The 19,110-nt window shown below is 41.3% G+C and overlaps 1 protein-coding gene across 2 annotated transcripts in view; it reads left to right on the top strand.

Annotated features, from left to right (window-relative positions):
- GMDS (GDP-mannose 4,6-dehydratase) overlaps positions 1-19,110 on the top strand; it is a 411,524-nt gene that overhangs the window by 338,766 nt on the left and 53,648 nt on the right. For both annotated transcript variants that reach the window (XM_066992543.1, XM_013193585.3), the window contains one exon: positions 843-939. In XM_066992543.1, the coding sequence (XP_066848644.1) occupies positions 843-939 (97 nt within the window). The remainder of the gene's footprint in view (positions 1-842; positions 940-19,110) is intronic.

Consider the following 19,110-nt stretch of genomic DNA (forward strand, 5'->3'; position numbering starts at 1 on the left):
CAAATGTTTCATCCGAAACATTTGTTCTGAGAGGGAGCATTGTCCTCAGGGTTCCTGTCTGCAGTCTGCCCTTTCCAAAGGCAGAGCCACTCACCCATCAAACTGTGCCTGTTCAGCTGCCATACTGAGCCCAAAATTTTCGACCAGGACAGTTGCTAAGCAAGTAGTCCAGGGCAGAACCAGATCACATAAATTACAGCAAATTGCAGGCTGTTCAACACATATGAAACTAATTTAGACAAAGGAGCTGACTGTAAGCTCGCAGGTAGTGAGTATTGTTTACAGTACATGTATGTGAAGCGCCATGTCAAGCTAGGACTGAAAATTCAAGAGCCGTTTTTGTTTTGTTTTTCCTAGTTAAGCACAAATTAGATTATGCAGCTTAATGCTATTCAAACAGAGCTTCACTTCCATAAAATTAACAGATTAAAGTGTTCCTGAAACTATTGGCTAAAATACAAGAATTAAAAATATTTTAAGAACCGTTTTAAGCAACTTTGAACCAATCCACAAATGAAAAGGCTCACTGTCATATTTATCTGAAGATACATGAAACATTCTGAAATCGGGATGTTTTATTTTCCCCTCACATTATGTGTTTAATTTGGAAGTCCTGTATTTTAGACCTTCCACTGAATCAAAAACCAAAACAAAGAGACTTCAAAAGCCATTGTTGCTCCATTCAAGTCTGAACTCTGCCTTTGTTCCTATAGCTAATGAGTTTATACTGTCCTGCAGGGAGAATTGACACCAGCCTCAAGTAAATGAAAGCAGGCCAAATGTTGGTAAGATCAGAGCACTAAAGTAATTATGGGTTGATTAAATGTTTATCTTCTTTACAGGTGGGAAGGGAAGAATGAAAATGAAGTAGGGCGATGCAAAGAGACTGGCAAGATTCATGTGACAGTCAATCACAAGTACTACAGGCCAACTGAAGTGGTAAGAAAATGCCCTCTCTTAGCTTTGCAAATGAATAATCCAATCACTCAGCCAATAAATTGCTGCATTTGGCTAGCAGTCTGTGAAAACGGCTTAATTGCAGTCCTGCTGCCAGCTTTTAGAACTCTAAATTAGCCTGCTTGCCGGCCCCCTCGCAGCCAGCTACCTGGGAACTAGCAAGCAGCACTGCCCAGGAGGAGGGGATCTGCCCGCCCTGCTGGGGAGATGCTGCTGCGCCTCTGTCACCCTCTCTGAATTGCAGAGGGGAGGCTAGGAGCAGTGAAATGTAACCCTGTGGATAACAAAATGAAGTATAAAACAACTTCTTGTGCCTTCTGGTCCTGAATTGGTTTGTGGTCATCTTTCCTCCAGATGCAAGAAGGGAAAGTAGAGGAAGGTGGGCACTAATAGGCTTGATTTTTAAAGTCCTCCTTCTGTGTCTTCGTGGCAGTGTTTCAGCTCCGTCCAGTGAGTATCCCCTGTTCAGCTTAGATTTTTGCAGCTGGGAGCATCACAAAATACCCATTTTAGAAGTGCAATTGTGCTTGTGGGTTTCTTTTCCTCAGACACTTTGTGAGATCCCATTTAGTAAACGCTCATTTGCGGAGCGCATCTTCGCTCCCAGGAGTGAAGTCTGACAGGCGCTCACGCTGCTGGTAGGCCAGACCTCTAACCCTGTGCTCAAATCACCTAGTGAGCGTGCTATTAGAGAAAAAAAACAATACTTCCAAGTCAGGCAGGATGGTGGCAGTGCACGGAGATGGCACAGGATGGAGCCTGGTTTCTGGACACAGGGAACAATAGGCCTTATTGTGCAGTGTCGGAGAGGGTGTGCCCAGGAGAGGATGTTCTCCTCTCCTGGGGAGGGTGACACCAGCCCTGCCTGATGCTGACGCAGCATCGGTTGTCAGTCAGCTCTTTCAGAAGTGCTGGCTTCAGCTTCCCGATACGAGCAAGGTGTGACAAGCAAGTTTGTCTTGACACAGGTTGCAGGGTGCAAGTGGGGAGTTGAGTATGTGTAAGCGAACATCGGTTCTAAAGTGGAAGTTCAGAGGGGAATAAGAGACTTTCATGGTATGCAAAAAAGGGCTGGGCCCATGTACCAGAATCAAATGCTAGGAAGTCATTAAGAGATGTCCGTCATTCTGTGCTTTGGTAAGGTGTCAGGATGATAAGGAGGACACAGAGACAAAAGGACTTGCCAAACAGGAAAAGGACACTTGACCCAACAAGTCTGCGCTTTGTGAGACCCGCTTTCCTGCTTTGTCATACTCCTTACTAACGAGTACATATTCTTCAGCATCCACTGGTTGCCCTCGCTATAGCTCCACCTTATTTGTGTGCCCAGACATTTTCTGCTGAAATAGTTTTGTCCACTGTCTTCTCTCCATCTTTGTTGGTCTGTTTTGGGAACACGATTTCTGGATTTTAAATTCAGCTCATTATATGCTTGTCCATTTTGGGACGGTGTGTAAACGGAGGTTCTTCAGGAATGCTCATGCAATTGCTGTTGAGTCCACACATGAAAACAGGGATGTATCAAATACAGAGTACAATGTGCCCTTCAAATAGCACTGCAGATAGAGATCGATAGAGATGTTTATCTGAAATTATCTGGTCTGCCCTAGGCAACCTATTTTTCCCTTGGGCTTTCTTCCGCTGCCCCCATCTTGCCTTGCATTTAACATGCTCCTTACTCAGTTCCCATGGAAGCCTGTAAGGCTGTGAAAGCCGCTCCAGCACAAGCAGGGGTCGAAGCACCAAATGGGAATCACATTTGTGCGATTCCAAAAGGCCAGACCAAAACCTAATCCATTGCCAGAAAGCGAGGAAAAGCAATGAGAGAACTGGACTGACAGCGTGTGTCCCCTCCTGCTACCCTCACTGAGATCGCTGAAGGCAAGGACGCCTCAGGTTGACATTTTTGCAAGAGGCTTAGCCAGATCGGTTAATGGGAATTCTGCTGTTGAATCCTGGCTGACACACAAAATCCAGTGCTCAGGTTCTCGTGTCTTACTTGGAAATGTTTCTGTCTGTCTCTCTAAAATTTAACATGGTATTCTGAAAAGTGAAAATAAATAACATTTAATCTTGTATACAGTCAGTTCTGACAGTGCCAATACATTCATTTGAAAACACATTTGTTTTCTTCAGTCAGTGATCCCTGGGGTCAAGGCCTCCCATTGAAAAGCTTAGCTGTACTGAAGAAGAAACCTTGAAATGTGAGACTGCTGGTCAAACTAAGTAGACTCTGAATGCCTTGACTCTAAATCTCTTCACTCTGCTTTTTGACTGCTTTGGGGCCCCCTGATATTTACTGGCCTTGGGAATTGTTTCTGCTAATGCTTCTAATGCCTGTCTCTCTCCTTCAATTCTGGTGCCTTGCTAACAACAAACCTATTGCTATCATTTCTTTTGGCTAGTATCCTATCAGTATCCTTTTTGACCCTTCTTTTAAATTGTGTTTGGAGACTGTAACCTGCTGCATGGATTGTAGAAAAATGATTACTTCTGCCTTTCTTAAAATCAGCAATTTTCACAAGAGCTTCATCACAAGCTTGCTTTTTATACTGAAATTGATACAGCAATAAAGATGTTTTCATGCATTTTGCAGTCTTTTTTAGCACGTGGCTGGTAAGGTTGTATGTTACATTCATTTGCTGCTCTAGGTATGAAAAGATAAGTTTCCACTGCAGTTTACTCAGCTATAAAATTTAGATCCTTCAGAAATGATCTCACTACTCTTTTCTATTATTGCTACAGTCAGAATGTTCAAACTGCAGGTAGGCACTTTAGTCTATACTTGGATTTGAATAATCCACTTGGTTTAAAAAAAAATAATTTTAAATTTATTTTAAGAATTCAAAACAAAATTATGCGAGCCATCTCATTCAGTTGGAAACAAGCAACCCTGCAGCAGAGGATATTGGAACCACCACATCTCTCAGACCCTGAAGTGGGGTAATTTTTATAGAATTTGGGCCTGTCTTTAATTTTCTTATCTTTCAGCAAGATATTAACTCGCTGTCATTTTTTGAATCTTATTTACATATATTAGAAAAAATGGAATAATCCTAAAATTAACAACAGAACAATGGTATCTGAAGAAATCAAGTGAGATAGTCAAGCAGGTGTTTCCCTCCAAGAGTTCCACAATCATTGCTTCTAATCAAGTTAAATATGTTTAGGTGTTTGAGTAAAATTGCTTCTAGTATTTTTGCATGGCAGATATTAAGCTAACAGTTCTTATTGGTGTTTGCATCATTTCATTGCACTTTCTTGCAACAATGAAAATCAACCTCAGGTCTCATTGGTCTGGCCTGTCACCAGAGAACTTAAGATGTGTATTTCTCAGTTAAGAATTTAATAAATTCTATCTTAATATTTTTTTTAAAGAAAAAAATGGAGGGGGGAAACATTTCAACCATATGGAAGTGTTGTGTATGTTACAGGGAATCCTTCTGTTTCATCCCACCTGTTTATGTAGGTGTCCTACAGCTTTCCTAGAGTAGGAGCTGCAGGTTGAATTCATGCATCGCATTTGTTATGGGCTGGCATGGCTGTAACTCTGAGGATGTACATACATCAATGCAAATTTCCTTCCCTTATGCAAGCCCTAGAACCTCTGTCACAATGCGATGCTAATGTTTAAGCACACATATGGCGTCTTACTATTCTTCTTCAAAGAAAAAAGGGTATGCTAACTTCTTCCTTTTGTTGTATGCCTTAAGCAATTAAGCATTTTTCTCCCAGTCCTTTCTAACACTGATATAAATGAAACTCCATGCCATAGTTAGCAGAAAAATTCACAGCAGCACAGTGTCCAAGGATACTTTGTCCTCCTGGAATTATTTCTCTCAAGTTGCTCTAACTTCTAAGAAGTTCCATATCCCTCTGCACCAGCTTGCTTACTTTTCAAAGGATTGCTTGTCATATCTAAATATCTACAGAAATATATGAAAAAAGAAATTTGCCAGGTTTTCTACATGTTGCTTACACTAAACTTTACATCTTTACTTAACTACGTGTGGCCTCAGTTGCCCTTTTTCTTCTTTGGAATTAAGCAGGATGGCTTTAAATTTCAGTCTCTTCAGATGTTTTTTAAAAATTCAGCTCTATGTTTCCCATGTTTCATAGGATTCCAGTAAAAAATTCCTTGGGGCATATCACATTCTCCCAAAGTCAGCTTTCTTAAAGTCAAAAACATTTGTGAATTCCTCTAAGTGTTCCTGCCGTAAAGACCATTTAGACTCTAATGAAACCATGATCACAAAAGCCTGACTGCCCTGTGCTTCCACTTTAGTTTCCATGCAAGCTTCGTTTCCGACTCTTAAGTTCAGAGCAGTCTGTGCTTGTAAACTGTTTAGATGTCTGTATGAGGAAACACGTGCTTCCCTTCCTCAAGGATCTTTATGCTCATCAATGTCAATATGTGACCTGTATTAATAGTCACGAAAATGAAATGAGAGCATTCAAGGAAGAGTAATCTTCAGATAGTTTTCCTGTCTATTTTCCTCACTGGCAGCCAGGTGAAGAAGTTGCAAGTTGTCTTAACTCTGGCAGTCTTCTCCTGTCTGTGTTGTTGTTTTTTTTTTTATTTTTTTATTGTTTTGAAAACATATGTCAACATCTGAAAAATACTGCTTTGGTAAATGATTGCCTCTGTTGTCCTTAATTCTCCTCCAAGCTGGCTTTGCTGCTGTGTCAGCCAAAATATTTATATCATTTCTTGCTTAAGACTCAACATTATCTCTGCATTCCTTTGCCACCCTCTTCCTTTTCTTTGTTTCTCCTGCTAGTAAAACCTGCAGTAGATTTTTTTCATTTTAGTTACAGGCCTTACGTATCAGGCGTTTCAGAAGTGTCTCTGAAAACATACGTGTCAAATTCAGCCAAGTAAAATAACGAATAATAATAACTTGTCACTGTGTGCCATCTACAAGGCACTGAGCACTTAACGCGTTTTAAACGTTTCTCTACGAGCATGTGGAAGAGGTAAAAAGCAGTGTCGGCGCGTTTCAGCTCGTGAAACACGTGTATGGCAGAGCAGAGGGACTGCGCTGCGTGAGGGAGGCCGTGAGGTGGTGGAGCGAGGAGGAGGAGGAGGAGGGCCGAGGGCACTGCGCTCTGCGCAGGAGCCACCGTTCCTCCACAGGTAGCACTCCGCTTTTTTGTCTCATGCTGGCTTTGCTTGTATTAGCGGTTCCTTGAAAGATAGGAAGACCATTTTTACTCACAGGTTTTCCCCTCTCAGGTTTGAGGTCATTAAACCTGGGAATCTTCAGCAGGTTCATGTCTAGCCTGTCTCACTGTCCTGTTTAATCCTCCTCACAGACTTGGCAGGAGCCCTAGCTTACCTCCTTTTTTATGGGAGCAGCTACCTAATATGTACCCCTCCAACACTCCCACACACATTTCTGACTTTTCGCTTCATAACTAGCTCATTACATCAGTATTAGACAGCCGCATCCAGTAAAGGAATCCCTCTGGACACTGCTGTTTGGAGTCCTCATATGCTGTGCTTTACTCAGTTGCTTCTCTTTGCGTCATCCTGCTCCTCCTCTGCTGTGCCTCCAACAAAATATGTCTCTGGCAACTTCTGCAACTGGCTCTGTTCCCCCTCTTCCTTCACCACCTCTTTCCCTGCTGTCATTCCTGAGGTTTTGAAGCCAGCCATGTGTCATCTGTGACCTTCACATCTTCACTGATCTTCCTGAGAACATCAGCCTGTCTCTCTGAGCCTGCTTTCTGATCCCCTAATACCACAACTATCCAACAAGAGTAGCCAGAGGAAGAGGATGTCCCAGCCTCCTGGGGTGTAAGTTGGAGTGGCTTTGCATCCTGACTGTTGCACCATATGTTCATTTACAAGATCCGTAGTTTTTTTCTTCAGAAATTTTGGACTGGCTGAAGAAATCTACGACTAACTTTGGGCAAAGCTATTTTCCACTGGGAGTAGGTAAAGAGATTGAAAGCCCATTGAAAAGATCATGTAAAGATAAAGCTGTCATCCAAGCAGAAGGGTTGGTGATTTTAATTCATTGCTCATTTTTCTAAATGATGCTGACACGTAGCAATTAGTGGCAATCTTGGATGTGACAGACCCATGCTCAACTCCTGAAAACAGATTTTTAAATTAAACTTAGGTGACTGGAGGATTAAGAGTGAGGGAGAGGTGAATGAGGACAGAAGGCTGTTTAGCTCCGTAATTAGGCCCTGATTCAGCCAAGCATCCAAGCAAGTGCTTCACTTCAAGGGCATGAATACTTAATAGGGACAGTTTCCATACTCGGAGCTATGGGCATGCTTACGTGCATTGCTGCATCTTAATGTGAAGCAAAGCAATTCGTCTGTGATGGGAACTAGATGGTCAGCCCAAACTCTCGTGGGAACTCAGGAGGTGCCAGCTCACTATTCTTGTTTGCCTACCCCATTGTATGTGAGCACAGTACCCAGGAGAGGAGATGCTGAAATACAGTTTTTTTATCCAGGTTGTCTTAGGATGGTTTTGCAGGCAAGAAGGGATTAGACCAAGTTCATGCAGTCTTTAGTTTTCATCAGCCGCTCCTGTAGTGACATTTCCTGTCCGTAATTCTTCTCCACCTTCCTGGCGGTAAGAAGTCTTACTGCCACCTCTTCACTTATTCATGTTTATTCATGCACAGAAAGCCTCTCTTTATCTCACCTCTTATCCCTTTGCCTCCCCCTTCTCTTGGCTTGCCATTTGGCCTCCTCCTCCCGCCTGTTATCTCTGTCTGTTGTCTCGCCTTGTTTTCTTATCACCGCCTGTCCCTTGCCTGTCCCACACAAACACTCCTTGTGCTCCAGCAGCTGTGGTGGGAAATGCAAAGCCCCTGCAGGGAGGTCACAAGTGTGGGAGAAAGCCTGGAATGGGCAAAAGCCACAACTGAAGTCCAGGCACAGGCAGCACCAAAGACACATTCATCACAACTGCCAAGTGTTGCTTCCCACCAAGAGTTCCCACTACCTACAGCCTTTTACCTACAGCCTTTCTCCATTTCCTGCATGAGATCAGGTGTTCAAAAGAGCTGAACTATGGTTCAGACCACATTTTGGAGTGCCCAGTGACTTGGGTGAGACTGGAGACCTGGTGGTGTGCTCAGCAAGAAGCTGTTCCCACCAGGGCTTTCCAAAGACCTCGATGTCAGAGGTGGCTGAGGTCACTTACTGACCTGACTACTTATTCACGTTCAAAAGTGTGAGCATTTCTGAAGATCTGTCTCCCTTTTGGAGGCTGTTTCTTTTATTTTACAGTGGAGTTTTAAAAGCAAAAGTCAAGCAGTATGTTAATAATACTGTTCATTGTGACTGTGGTTCCCACCATGTTATAACCTCTTAAGTATGCTGTGCCAACACAACATTTGCTATGGTTTTAGAGTGGCAGCACAGAACCATAAATGACATGATTTATATGACAATAAAAGTGGCTTTTGAATACTGAGGATATGAGACAGAGGTGAGGTTTTCTTCAGCAAATCTGGATTAAACTCCTCTCTCTCTAATTTCTCCAGTGTTTTTAAGAGCTTGCCTGACTGCTGCTGTATTTTATTTTATGGGTGAGTGGGTGCATAAGGGAAGAAGACAGCCACAGGCTGTTAGTGTGTTTCATCTGAGAAACCAGAAGATGGTTTTAGTGCAGTTTTAAAAGCAGCTTCTGCTGAGTTTGGGTCAGCAGATGCCTTGACATCAGCCTTTTCAATATTGAGTCAGTGGCTTGCTGGGGTACAGCTGTCCCTAGACTGGATATGCTGTGGCACCTAATATACTTCCTGTTTGAAAGATGGTACTTCAAGCTACCAATTCTCAAAATCACGTCCCTCCTCCTACATGTATAAGTGTTATTTTCTTGTTGCTGATGCTGTTATCAGAGTGAGTGCAGTTGTCCCTCTGAGGGACACCCCAGGGCAGTGAGAAAGGGCCATATCGACAAAGCCGAGGAGAAATGCATAAACACACAGCCGGTTCTGAGGAAGGAGGGGGTTGTTCTCCAAGAGCTTTCATTTCATATTTTTCAAGTGTTTCACAGTCCAGAAATGACAGTAGGTTTCTTTCACTTTCTTGTTCTGTTTCTTTAGTTATTTCAAGTTTATTCCTCTAAAAAGTGTGGAAAGTTTTGACTTTACACTGGAGACGGAGAAATATTCAAGAAGCATTCTGTTCAGAAGAAAAAAAAGAGAGAGAGAGAGAGAGAGAGAGAGAGAGACCAAAACTGTTTTTTCACTTTTTCTAATGAAAACCTAATTTGCAAGGGGAGTACTTCTTTGGTGGTAATCAGGCTTGCTTTCAGATTGATCATAGAGGTCCTCTGTCTCCCCCAAAAAAATCCACAAGAAGTTTTTGTTCAGACTCATACCTTTATCCTTCACTATTAGCAATTTCTTTTGAAGAGGCAAATGGTTGAAAGGAAGTGGAGGTTTGGAACTGCTTGTTTGCAAAATAAACAAACCTTCACCCTTCCCCTCTTCCACTTTTAGAGTCATAATTTGTAAATTAACAACTTTGTGATGGAGGTACAATGAGGTGGGACCTTTGTTATTGTTTCCACCCTGTGATGATGATGCTGATTAGTGTTTAACCACCTTCCCTATCTTCATGTCTCATCTTTGTATTCCACTATAAACCTGTAGTGATGATACTGGCCTTATCAAAACTTTAAGCATTTTACTTTAGTATTTTTAGTATCCTTAATACTTCCCTAGTGTTGCAGGAGAGCTTCTGTGGCTGAGTTGCAGGAGAAACTGAACCTTGTCGGTCTCAGCAACTTTTTTAAAGTTTGTTGTTGAATAAAACCATAGAAAATGATCTTTGTGGCACAAGCATCTATTGTACTTATCATGAACCAGGAAATGGATCTTCGTGCCCATCTTGGAAGCTCCCCAAACTGTCTGATGTCCCAGCTGGATGGGTGAAAGGGGAGACAGTATTTATCTGCAAGGCAGGAGAGACTTAAACATTAAAGAGCTTTATGCCTAGGATCAGCTGGAATTTTTGCTCATTCCTCACATATAGAGTCTGAGCTCACCAAAGCAGACAATATAAAAAATATTAACAGGATCCAAGAAGACATTAGTAATAGATTAAGAGTGTAGGCCTCCCTTGAAAGACTTTATTTCGTGATTTTTTTTTTCCCTTTCAGCCTGGAAAGTCTGAAGGTGAGTAGGTGAAGTCAATTTTAATAATTCACAGACAATAATACATCTATTCCTCACTTGACAGAGCTAGTGTTTAAACTATTAGCATTGCCTGGCATGACATAAAACAGGATCAGTCACTCATCCCTTTGAAACATCTAACCTGGCTTCATTTAAATGTCTTCCTTCCAGCCTTGCCAGTGCATTTTAATAAGAGCTCTCAGCTGACTTGTGACTTCAGAATTTATCTACTGGGCTGTGGTTAGGAATGGAGTACGACTGCACCATTCCTTGTCAGCTCTTTCTGTATGCAATGACACGGAAACCTCAGTGCTGCAGATAGCCATTGAAATTCAAAACAGACCACTTGACTGCTGAACAGAAATGTCTTTTTAAATCAGATTTTCTTTTTGGAACATTGTTCTGTAATTTTGGAAAACTCTTTTTTTTTTTTTTTATTCCTTCAGACTGCTGAACTGGTACTACTCTGCAGTCATGCTTCGTATCGAATAGCTGTAAGGGGAAAGGTGGATTAACGATAATGAAAACAAAAAATGTGTTTTAAAATAGGACGTCTGCCTGTTTTTTTTTACTGTAATCTGTGACAAGTTCATGTTTATAATTCACTACATCTGTTACTGAGTTAGTGCTTTGCAGACCTTAGTTTTACAAATTTCCAGATTGGGTGACTAGGAGTTGAATTGCTTTTGTTTTTATTTTTTCTTCTGATTGACCCATAAAATACTACACTTCCACCTTCTGATTTAGAAAGCAAAAACATATATATTAAAGCTTCTTTACAATAACAAAGACTTCTGACTAAAGCAATTGGCTCCCACTGTAGTTTTCCCTTAGATAACAGTTGTAAATTCCCAAACCTCTAATCTTTGGCAGCATTTCCCCCCTTGATCCTAGTTTCTGTTTCCATGTGTTGGGGGAGATTAAAAAGTTGGTTGTGAAGGTGAAATTGGAAACAGAAGAAATGTGAGGTTTTAGTAAAAGCGCAGGTGAGTGATATGACCAAGTTTGTTCTGTGCACTGTTTTCTTAACTATGAAACAAAGCCTACCGGGGCCTTTTCTTATACTGCAGTGTCACCACTGATCACATGTTGTGACATTCACTCCTCACTCTAAACAATTCTTCTGTAGTGCTAATCCTATATGGTTACCACCATCTTTTATCCCGCACATAGTTGGCTTAAAGGGCTTGCAGATGAGTACCCAAGGTAATATTTAGGTGTTTTTCCTGACCTTTCCTTCTCTGTCTCCTCCCCAAGGTGCTTATTGGTATTATCTCTGCATTTCACGTATTTGTCAGAGGCCTTCTGCAAGGCTTCTAAGCTTCAAATAAAAACCAAAATTAGTCTTGACTGAAGAAGTAGTGAATCCAGAAGAGCCAGACAGCTCAGGCACTGTAAACAAAAAGTTGGCATGATTAGAATCTGACTAGCCCTAAAGGTAAGCCACCCACCTGTGTAATAATTCAATAGCTGTGTGCCACAGTGAACGCAAGAGAAAGGTGGACATGGGAGTGAAAACAGAAACACAGGAAAGCACATTATTCACTACAGTGGAGATTCACGGCAGTGAAGACTTATGTGCACTTGAAGAACAGCCAAAGGGAGTTGGTGATGGATGATAGGCAGTTTGCGTGCCAGAATACTCACAAGAAGTATTCTTATTTTTGTCTTCTAGTATTAGTGACCACAATTAGTTCTACTTTGGCTTAGCTGCTGGATGGAGTTTTTTTTTTTTAAAAAAAGATTTTATTAAGTTCTTAAATATGGCTTTGTGAAGGATTTCCTACTCCAGACTAATGCCTGGAACAATAATCTTTGATACTCTTGATAGCATAGCTTGCTATGACTGAGAATAGCCTGAATGCAGGCATCTACATCCAGCAGCCACTTCAGCTAGCGATTTGCTGGCAGAAGAAGCAGGTGTTGAGGCATGACTGCCAGGAGGGAACTTCTGGGAGAAACCATCCATGTGCACAGCTTTGAGAGGTGGCAGCTGATGTGCTTGCAGAGTTTTTTCTCAGGATCAGCATTTATGTGCCAGAATTCATCGAATGGGTATTTTGTACCTTGACATATAGACTGGAAAGTTTTGCGACAGCACTGGAAGAATGCAGCTGCCATTCATATATCTGGGTATAAGTTATCAGGGCTTTGAGCTGGGAGGGATGTGACAAAGTGGTTGGAGTCACCGTTGCTTTTGGCAGGGTCTGTCAAGGCTTGTCCCATCTGTGGCGGTAAGAGTAAAGGGTTTGCTGCAGGGGTATGCCCTGTGGTCAGAGAAGTTTAATCAACAACTAATTTTCCACGCATCAATGAATGCCAGTGACTGCTGGAGACAGAAGCTAAATACGTTAGAAGTAAATGCATCCTTGATTTGTGTGTCAGCTTTCCCCTCGTTGCTGACTGCTTTTTTTTTCTTCTGTAAAGCCTGAGGAAGTTGGGTTGTCCCTCAGGCCTCCCGGTGCTGTTTTTTTAATTGCCAAGAACTCAGCTTGACACTGCTTGCAGTTGCCTATGAGCAGAACTTAACAAGACATAGTACAGCCAGCGTGCCCTCAAACATTTGGTGATGTGAAGACTCTCTCAGGGGTCATGTGTAGCCTAGCAAAGACAGTTCAAGACATTGGCATGCTCCAGAAAATATATCATACCTGTGTCTCTTTTCCAAAAGCCTTGAGGATGTTGTTGAAACAGGGGAATGAACTTTTTATCAAGTTTCTATACAGAAAAATGTTAATTTTGGATCAGGATTCAGAGTGAATGAATATCCAGTTGTTGTTTTTTTTTTTATGTTTCCCTTTCAATCATTGTTATCAACTGGCTAAATTTTGATCTTCTCAAAATCAGTACCGTATGAACATTTATGGTGATCTCTGCAGAGCAGCACCTTGAAAAAAGACATTCTGTTGCTATAAATTATTTTATTGTGAGCTGTAGATATATTAGAGAGGGAGATGGAAAAGGAAAGGGAGGTTTAGACTTTTCTGTAAGGATACCAATTTGAACTGTAATACGAATGGGAAGAGATGACTTGACAATGCACTGGTGGAGGTAAACAGACTCATTTCTGTGGAAGGGGTGTTGACAAGCAGTGATTTTTGGGAAGCCTCCAGACAGAGTCCAGACACCGACTTTGGGGATTTAGGCAATATAAAAATGATTATTAAAAAAAAAAAAAGAAAAAAGACATTTACATCAGCTGTGCCTTTTTTTCTTTTTTTTCACAGACTCTTGTTCTATTAAACATTTCCAGAAACACTTGTACAGTTAAGGCTAGCACTGTGAAAAGAACTAATATACTTTTTTTGATAGACTCTTCCTGTGTTGCTTTTGTTTCTTCAAATTGGATGTGTTTCAGACACAAGTTTACGTTTAGGCTGCTTCAAAAAAAAAAAAAAAAAAAGAATATATAAAGCCTTGAGCATGATAGAACTGTAGAATTCACATAGACCCGAACTAAAATGGTCACATTGAAGATCATGGTGGTAAGTGACCTTGCACATTCACATGGCCTTAAGCATAGATATGGAGATGGCCTCCTCCAAAGCTGAGTTCCAGGCATGCTGATAAAATCATTTGCTCATGTCCCAAATATTGTCTGTTCTCATCCCCCTAATTCATTGTAGTTTGGCCTAATAAGATGATGACACATTAGAGAGGGGTGCTTACAATTGTGTTCTGCTGTTTTGCTGCTTCTTTTTTCCTCCTCCACAAAGCATCCCATTGATTGCTGATTCAAAGCAAGCAGATTCCTCACTATGTACCCTCAAATCCCTCCTGAAAATTCTTCTCTTTGATGCCCACAGAAATCATTATACTACTGATACGCTGTGACGTACTGTATATTGTGATGACCACTTTTGTTTTATGGTGTTGTCTCCTCTTACTACCCTATATCTCTGTTTATTTTGTTCCTCATTTCACATGTTGAGGGTATGCTGAGTAAAGGAAGCAAGCAAGGTAAATTAGCTCATGTGAAACCCTGTTTTTGTCCCAGTAGCAGTAAGGCTTCATGTTGCTGGCTAATTCAGCCATGTGCAGCATGACCTCAGATTATGAGCTTTTGTGCAGAAAAAGTTGTTTTTGTCCACGTTTGCAGCAGTTAGAGCAGGAAGATCCTTACTGATGGCAGAGGTTTTTAGAGACAAACTGTAATAATCACTGTGATTTCTTTGCTTAGTTGAGAGGAATGTCTGCAGGAACCTGCTTATTACACCTATTAAGGTTCAGACCCATAAATGCAGACTTCCATCTTCATGAAAAGCTGAAGTAAGCAAACCTGGTTCACTGGCTGGGTAACAGGACAGCTTTTCAGAGTCTTTAGACCCAAGGAGCTCATGGTCTTACTGGAAACTCCTTGGATACTATCTTTAAACGTTTTGCAGTATTTTTATTAGTACTTTCCACTCCTTGGTGGATCAATGGAAGCCTGTTCTGAAATTTTAAGCCCTTCTTTCTTTGCATTGGAGTTTCAAATTAATGGTCTGCAACTGTAAACTCACATATTTGCACTGACACATTTTTATTGAGGTCTCATGTGCCTGCAGTTTAAGGAAGATCCAAAGAAAATGAAAGTATCTGACATAGGGCCATGATCTCCTATCGCTATCAGCTCATTAGACAAATTTTACAAATATAATCAGGAAAAAAAAAAATATGACATAGTGGCTTGTTGGCTATATCATACAAGTGTTATACTGGTAACTGTGTTGCTATAAATGTCAAACCAGTGTACATTTTTGGCAGTTGCAAAGAATCTTCACAAGTGTTCCTGGAGGCATACTTTTAAAAGGTGTATTTTATATTCAAAACAACAAAAATATTGTAGGATGTAAATGTTGTTTCATCTAGCCCTTACAAGAATTTTATGGCATCTGTTTTTTTCTCTTTCAGAAAGATGCAGCTGGTATCTAATAGATAGAAATAGATCTGTCCCATCTATTTTCTACTAAAAAAAAAAAAAAGTCAGAGTTAAGGGTCAGATAGTTTAATGTTACAGATTTGGTGCGTCCCCTGGGGTAAGTTATCTACACTTTCTGATGCTAAAGATTCAGAAAGTTTTGTGTGGAGAGTTTGGGAACGCATTTTCATTTACACTGTGACCTGGTTATATGTACCATCTCTACATCAAAATGTGCCTTATAGTGGAAGGTTGTTACTACTTGAGCAAAGGCTCACGTATCAGCTTAATTCTGCTTCTGGTGCATGTCATGTGCACAGTGTAGAGGTTTTTTGCAGGGCTGAGGCTTGTCTCCTGTCCTCTTTCCTCTCACCATGTGCTTGTACACAGAGTATATGTCTCTATTGAGATACATTGCCTTGATGGTGATTTCTTTGCCTAGCTTTCTACCTTAACTCTCTGTACTGTGAACATCTCATCACCACCTTCCTATATGACCATTAGGCACTCCAATATTTTCCTTCTTCTTTCCTCACAATTGCCTGTTGTCCCTTAGTTCTGCTTTTTGAAATGTAGTCACTGCATTTTTACACAGGTTTCGGTGGGTTGGTTGGTTGCTTGCTTGCTTTTAAAGAAATCTGGGACCCTTTCCCCAGAACTCAAATTCCCCAAATCCAGCATTGCTCAATCCTTCCCTGACCAGTCCTTGTTCTTTCCCTATTTCTGCCTGCCCCGCTGATGAGTCTGCTGGGGTGAGTCCCACTGATCCCCAGCACCTACTGCTGCTCTCTGCTTGTGCTGCCCATCTAGCTGAACACACAAGCTTCTTCTCAGTCTTTCTGCAGAAACAAAACTATAGATAGGTCTTATTCTAGAAAATGCCTTTAAAAAGGACCCTCAAGAATCCCAACTCATGCTCACCAAGAACAAAAGCAAAAAAAAAACCTCAGCCTGGAATTATTGTACATACAAAAAAGAAGGAGGGAGTCCAACATTTTTTGTCTTCCCCCCCCCCCCCCGGCCCGATATTGATAAGTGAAACAGAGTTTCTTTTGGTGTTCATTCTTGATAAGACGCATGTGCCGCATGCATACATGTGCTTTCTCTCTCTTTCTTCTCTGTTTAAATCCCATTTAAACAGTGCTCAGATACTTCTGGGAGTTGTAATCCATGTGCAGCTCTGTCAGGAGGCAAACACCAGCTGGAGGGACGGCTCTGCAGGACGCTTTGCAACCAGTTGGGTTGCTGAGGAGTTATAAAAGAGGGAAAAAGCGGTTCACAAGGACTCAGCCAATGCCTTTTGGAAAGCATTTGTTACACTCTCTTATGAGCTACAAAATCTGTCTTGTACAGTTTCTTATGCGTAGTGAGGGGCAAGATTGCGAAACAGAAAATGACAGAACTTCACAGCCAAATTGGTACTTTCTCAGATTTGTTTGACAACTTATTGCATACAGCTTCAGAGTGGGCTGAGAGCACCTGTAAAAAACTGCTGTTTAGTGCGTAGATAAATAATCAAAATAATTTGTTCTTTATTGAAGTATTTTTCCCCTGCCAGAATCACCAACAATGTGAACATTTCTTGTTAGCTCTCTCTTTCTGATATGTGTTTCCATTACCCATCTCTAAAGTCCTTGTCTGGCTATATTTCCAGAAGGGTACTGAAGCAGCACAGATGTTTGGAAGTTTACCATTCTTCTAATTAAACACTGTATTAAGACACATTTACAGCTTTGCCGATTCGGAGCTCTAGGTTAACATTCCTGTACTCTGATACTAATTGAGTAGTTGCCCAGAGCATTATCCTAACACTTCTGTAAAACAAAGTGCTAGGGACTGTTAGCATAGAAAACCATAGAATTTTATACAAGAATTTTAATAGGGAGCACTATTAAAAATAAATACCTGTGTTTATGAGTATTGGTCATTATTGGTTAATGAGTGGAATGCTAAAAAGATGCTAAGCAGTTACAGCTTTAGCAACAGAGAAGATATATGACAATAGATAATTTTATGTAGTGAATATATCATAGTTTCTTCCTGCACTGGATTCCTTGGTGTTCTGCTCAAAAATAACAAAGTAATGGGTAACTGTGTTGTAGCAGAACAGATGTAGGGAATGTTTGATGATGCTCTGAGTTACAGCATAGCTACAAGGATATTTGGGCTTTGGTATGTTTGAATTAAGTACACCCCATTATTTCCCCTTCCTGCTTGTAGCCATTTGCCAAGGAAGCGAGCTCAAAGGTTAGTGAAACGAGAGTCTTGGAAATGGAAGATGGGAAGAGGCAGCCTTACTGATAGTGGATGTCCTCTTAGGAAAGTGCATTGAACTGACACAATTGTAAGCTGTGGGATGTGAAACAAATCTGTTAACGTTTCAAATACAAAACAAATGGGGCCGTTGGTTCTTGAGATGGAGTTGCTTTTAATGTATTATGGTGCTGGCACATGTGATGGGCTGCAGTGCAGCATGCAGCGACCAAAGTGGACAAGTATGGAAATGACTGCAGTCCAGTTGAGGCTGAAATGGTGGGCACGGTCTTCAGGGGAACCCCGGCCGCACTTGCATGGTGTCGCAAAGTTTGCGACAGGAATCCTACTGCTGGAAAGTGAATGCTCTCAGCAGAAGGCTTCAGACCCCACAGTCAGGGTTGTCAGCGGGGTGACTGCAAGGCAGAGGGGAATGGGAATTACAGTCTCCTTTCTTTTATTAAAGCAAGTTCAAAAACTGCCCCCACACACTGTCCTGTCCTGTCCATTTGTAAACCTTTGCCACTGTCTTTCCCTCTGCTTTTTTCTAATGAAATGCTGTAATTAGAATGCTTATGAGTATCACTGTACAGCTGCTCTGAAGTGTTGGTATAAAGAAAAAAAAGAGAGTTTATAAAACTCTTCCCCTCTGTCTGACTACAATAGCGTTACAGCCCCAGTGCTATTCAGATTCTTTCGCTTACTTGTGTGAGCAACTGGAAGTCCACTTTGATGGAAAACAGCAAATCATTCCACATTTAATTTGCTCTCAAGCTCAGTCCCACATGAAGAGCTGGCAGTAATCATCCTAATGTTAGAGTTGATGCTTAGAGGGACACTGGGCCACATAGCTGCAGACAGATCCCCAGGATCTTGAGTGCTGCTTCAGGGGGGATTTATGAGCTAGGCATCCCCTCCGAGGTTACTTGCAGAGGAAGCAAGGGGGCGGCTGGTGTCTTGGCCCTTAGGGTTGCAATGCTTGCCAGCAAAGCTGGAGCACTATGAAAAGGTCTGCAGTTCAGCGGGGTTGTGGTATAAATACTCCCCTGCAGCTAGGATTGGTGGAAAGACAGAGACACTGAGGGAAGGCTTGCTTTAGCTGTAAATCTTCATCCTTGGGAAAATAAGTATTTTATTTCACCAGTCTTACCCTACTCAGAGGCTCGTGATATAAACATGTCAGAAGTGACCTTGGTTTTCCAAATCAGTTAATACTGACTGCTGGCACTGTAGACATGATAAAGGAAAGCAGTAGATTTACTGCAAGTAACCTTGCCCAAGCATGACTGGCTTCAGAAGTGGCTAAGGTGGCCACTAAGTGTTTTCTGTTGATCACCTTATTCAATTTCCCTTGCGTAAAATGCTGCTATTTTATTTAGGAGTGCGATGAGCTGAGAATAGCAAATCCTACCTACGTGACATGGAGAAGTACAAGTACAGATGACATGCAAAAGTACAAGTACAAATGAATCCGTGACAATTCTGACCTTGGGCTGGAGAAATGTGACATCTGTGCAAACAAGCAGAAGAGAGACATTGTACATCTTCAGAGTTAAATGGATTGAAGTTACTTACATTTTGAGGTGAAAAGGGATATTATTTCTCCAAAATAAAAGTGTTCCTTGGGAAAGCAAAACAATAATTACTGCTTCAGCCAGATTTTCAAAGCAAGAAGCTTTTAGTGCCTTCAAAGTTCTCTGTGTGTCCAGTCCTAAACTCTAGATCTAGGATTGATGTAACATCACATACATTACACTTGGCTTCTTAAACTTTTTTTTTTTTAATTTACTATGTTCTTTGCAACCTTGGAAGCATTTTAATTCTTACTTTACGTTTGTGCATTCA

This window comes from Anser cygnoides, chromosome 2, assembly GCF_040182565.1.
Source record: "Anser cygnoides isolate HZ-2024a breed goose chromosome 2, Taihu_goose_T2T_genome, whole genome shotgun sequence".
Taxonomy (NCBI): Eukaryota; Metazoa; Chordata; class Aves; order Anseriformes; family Anatidae; genus Anser; species Anser cygnoides.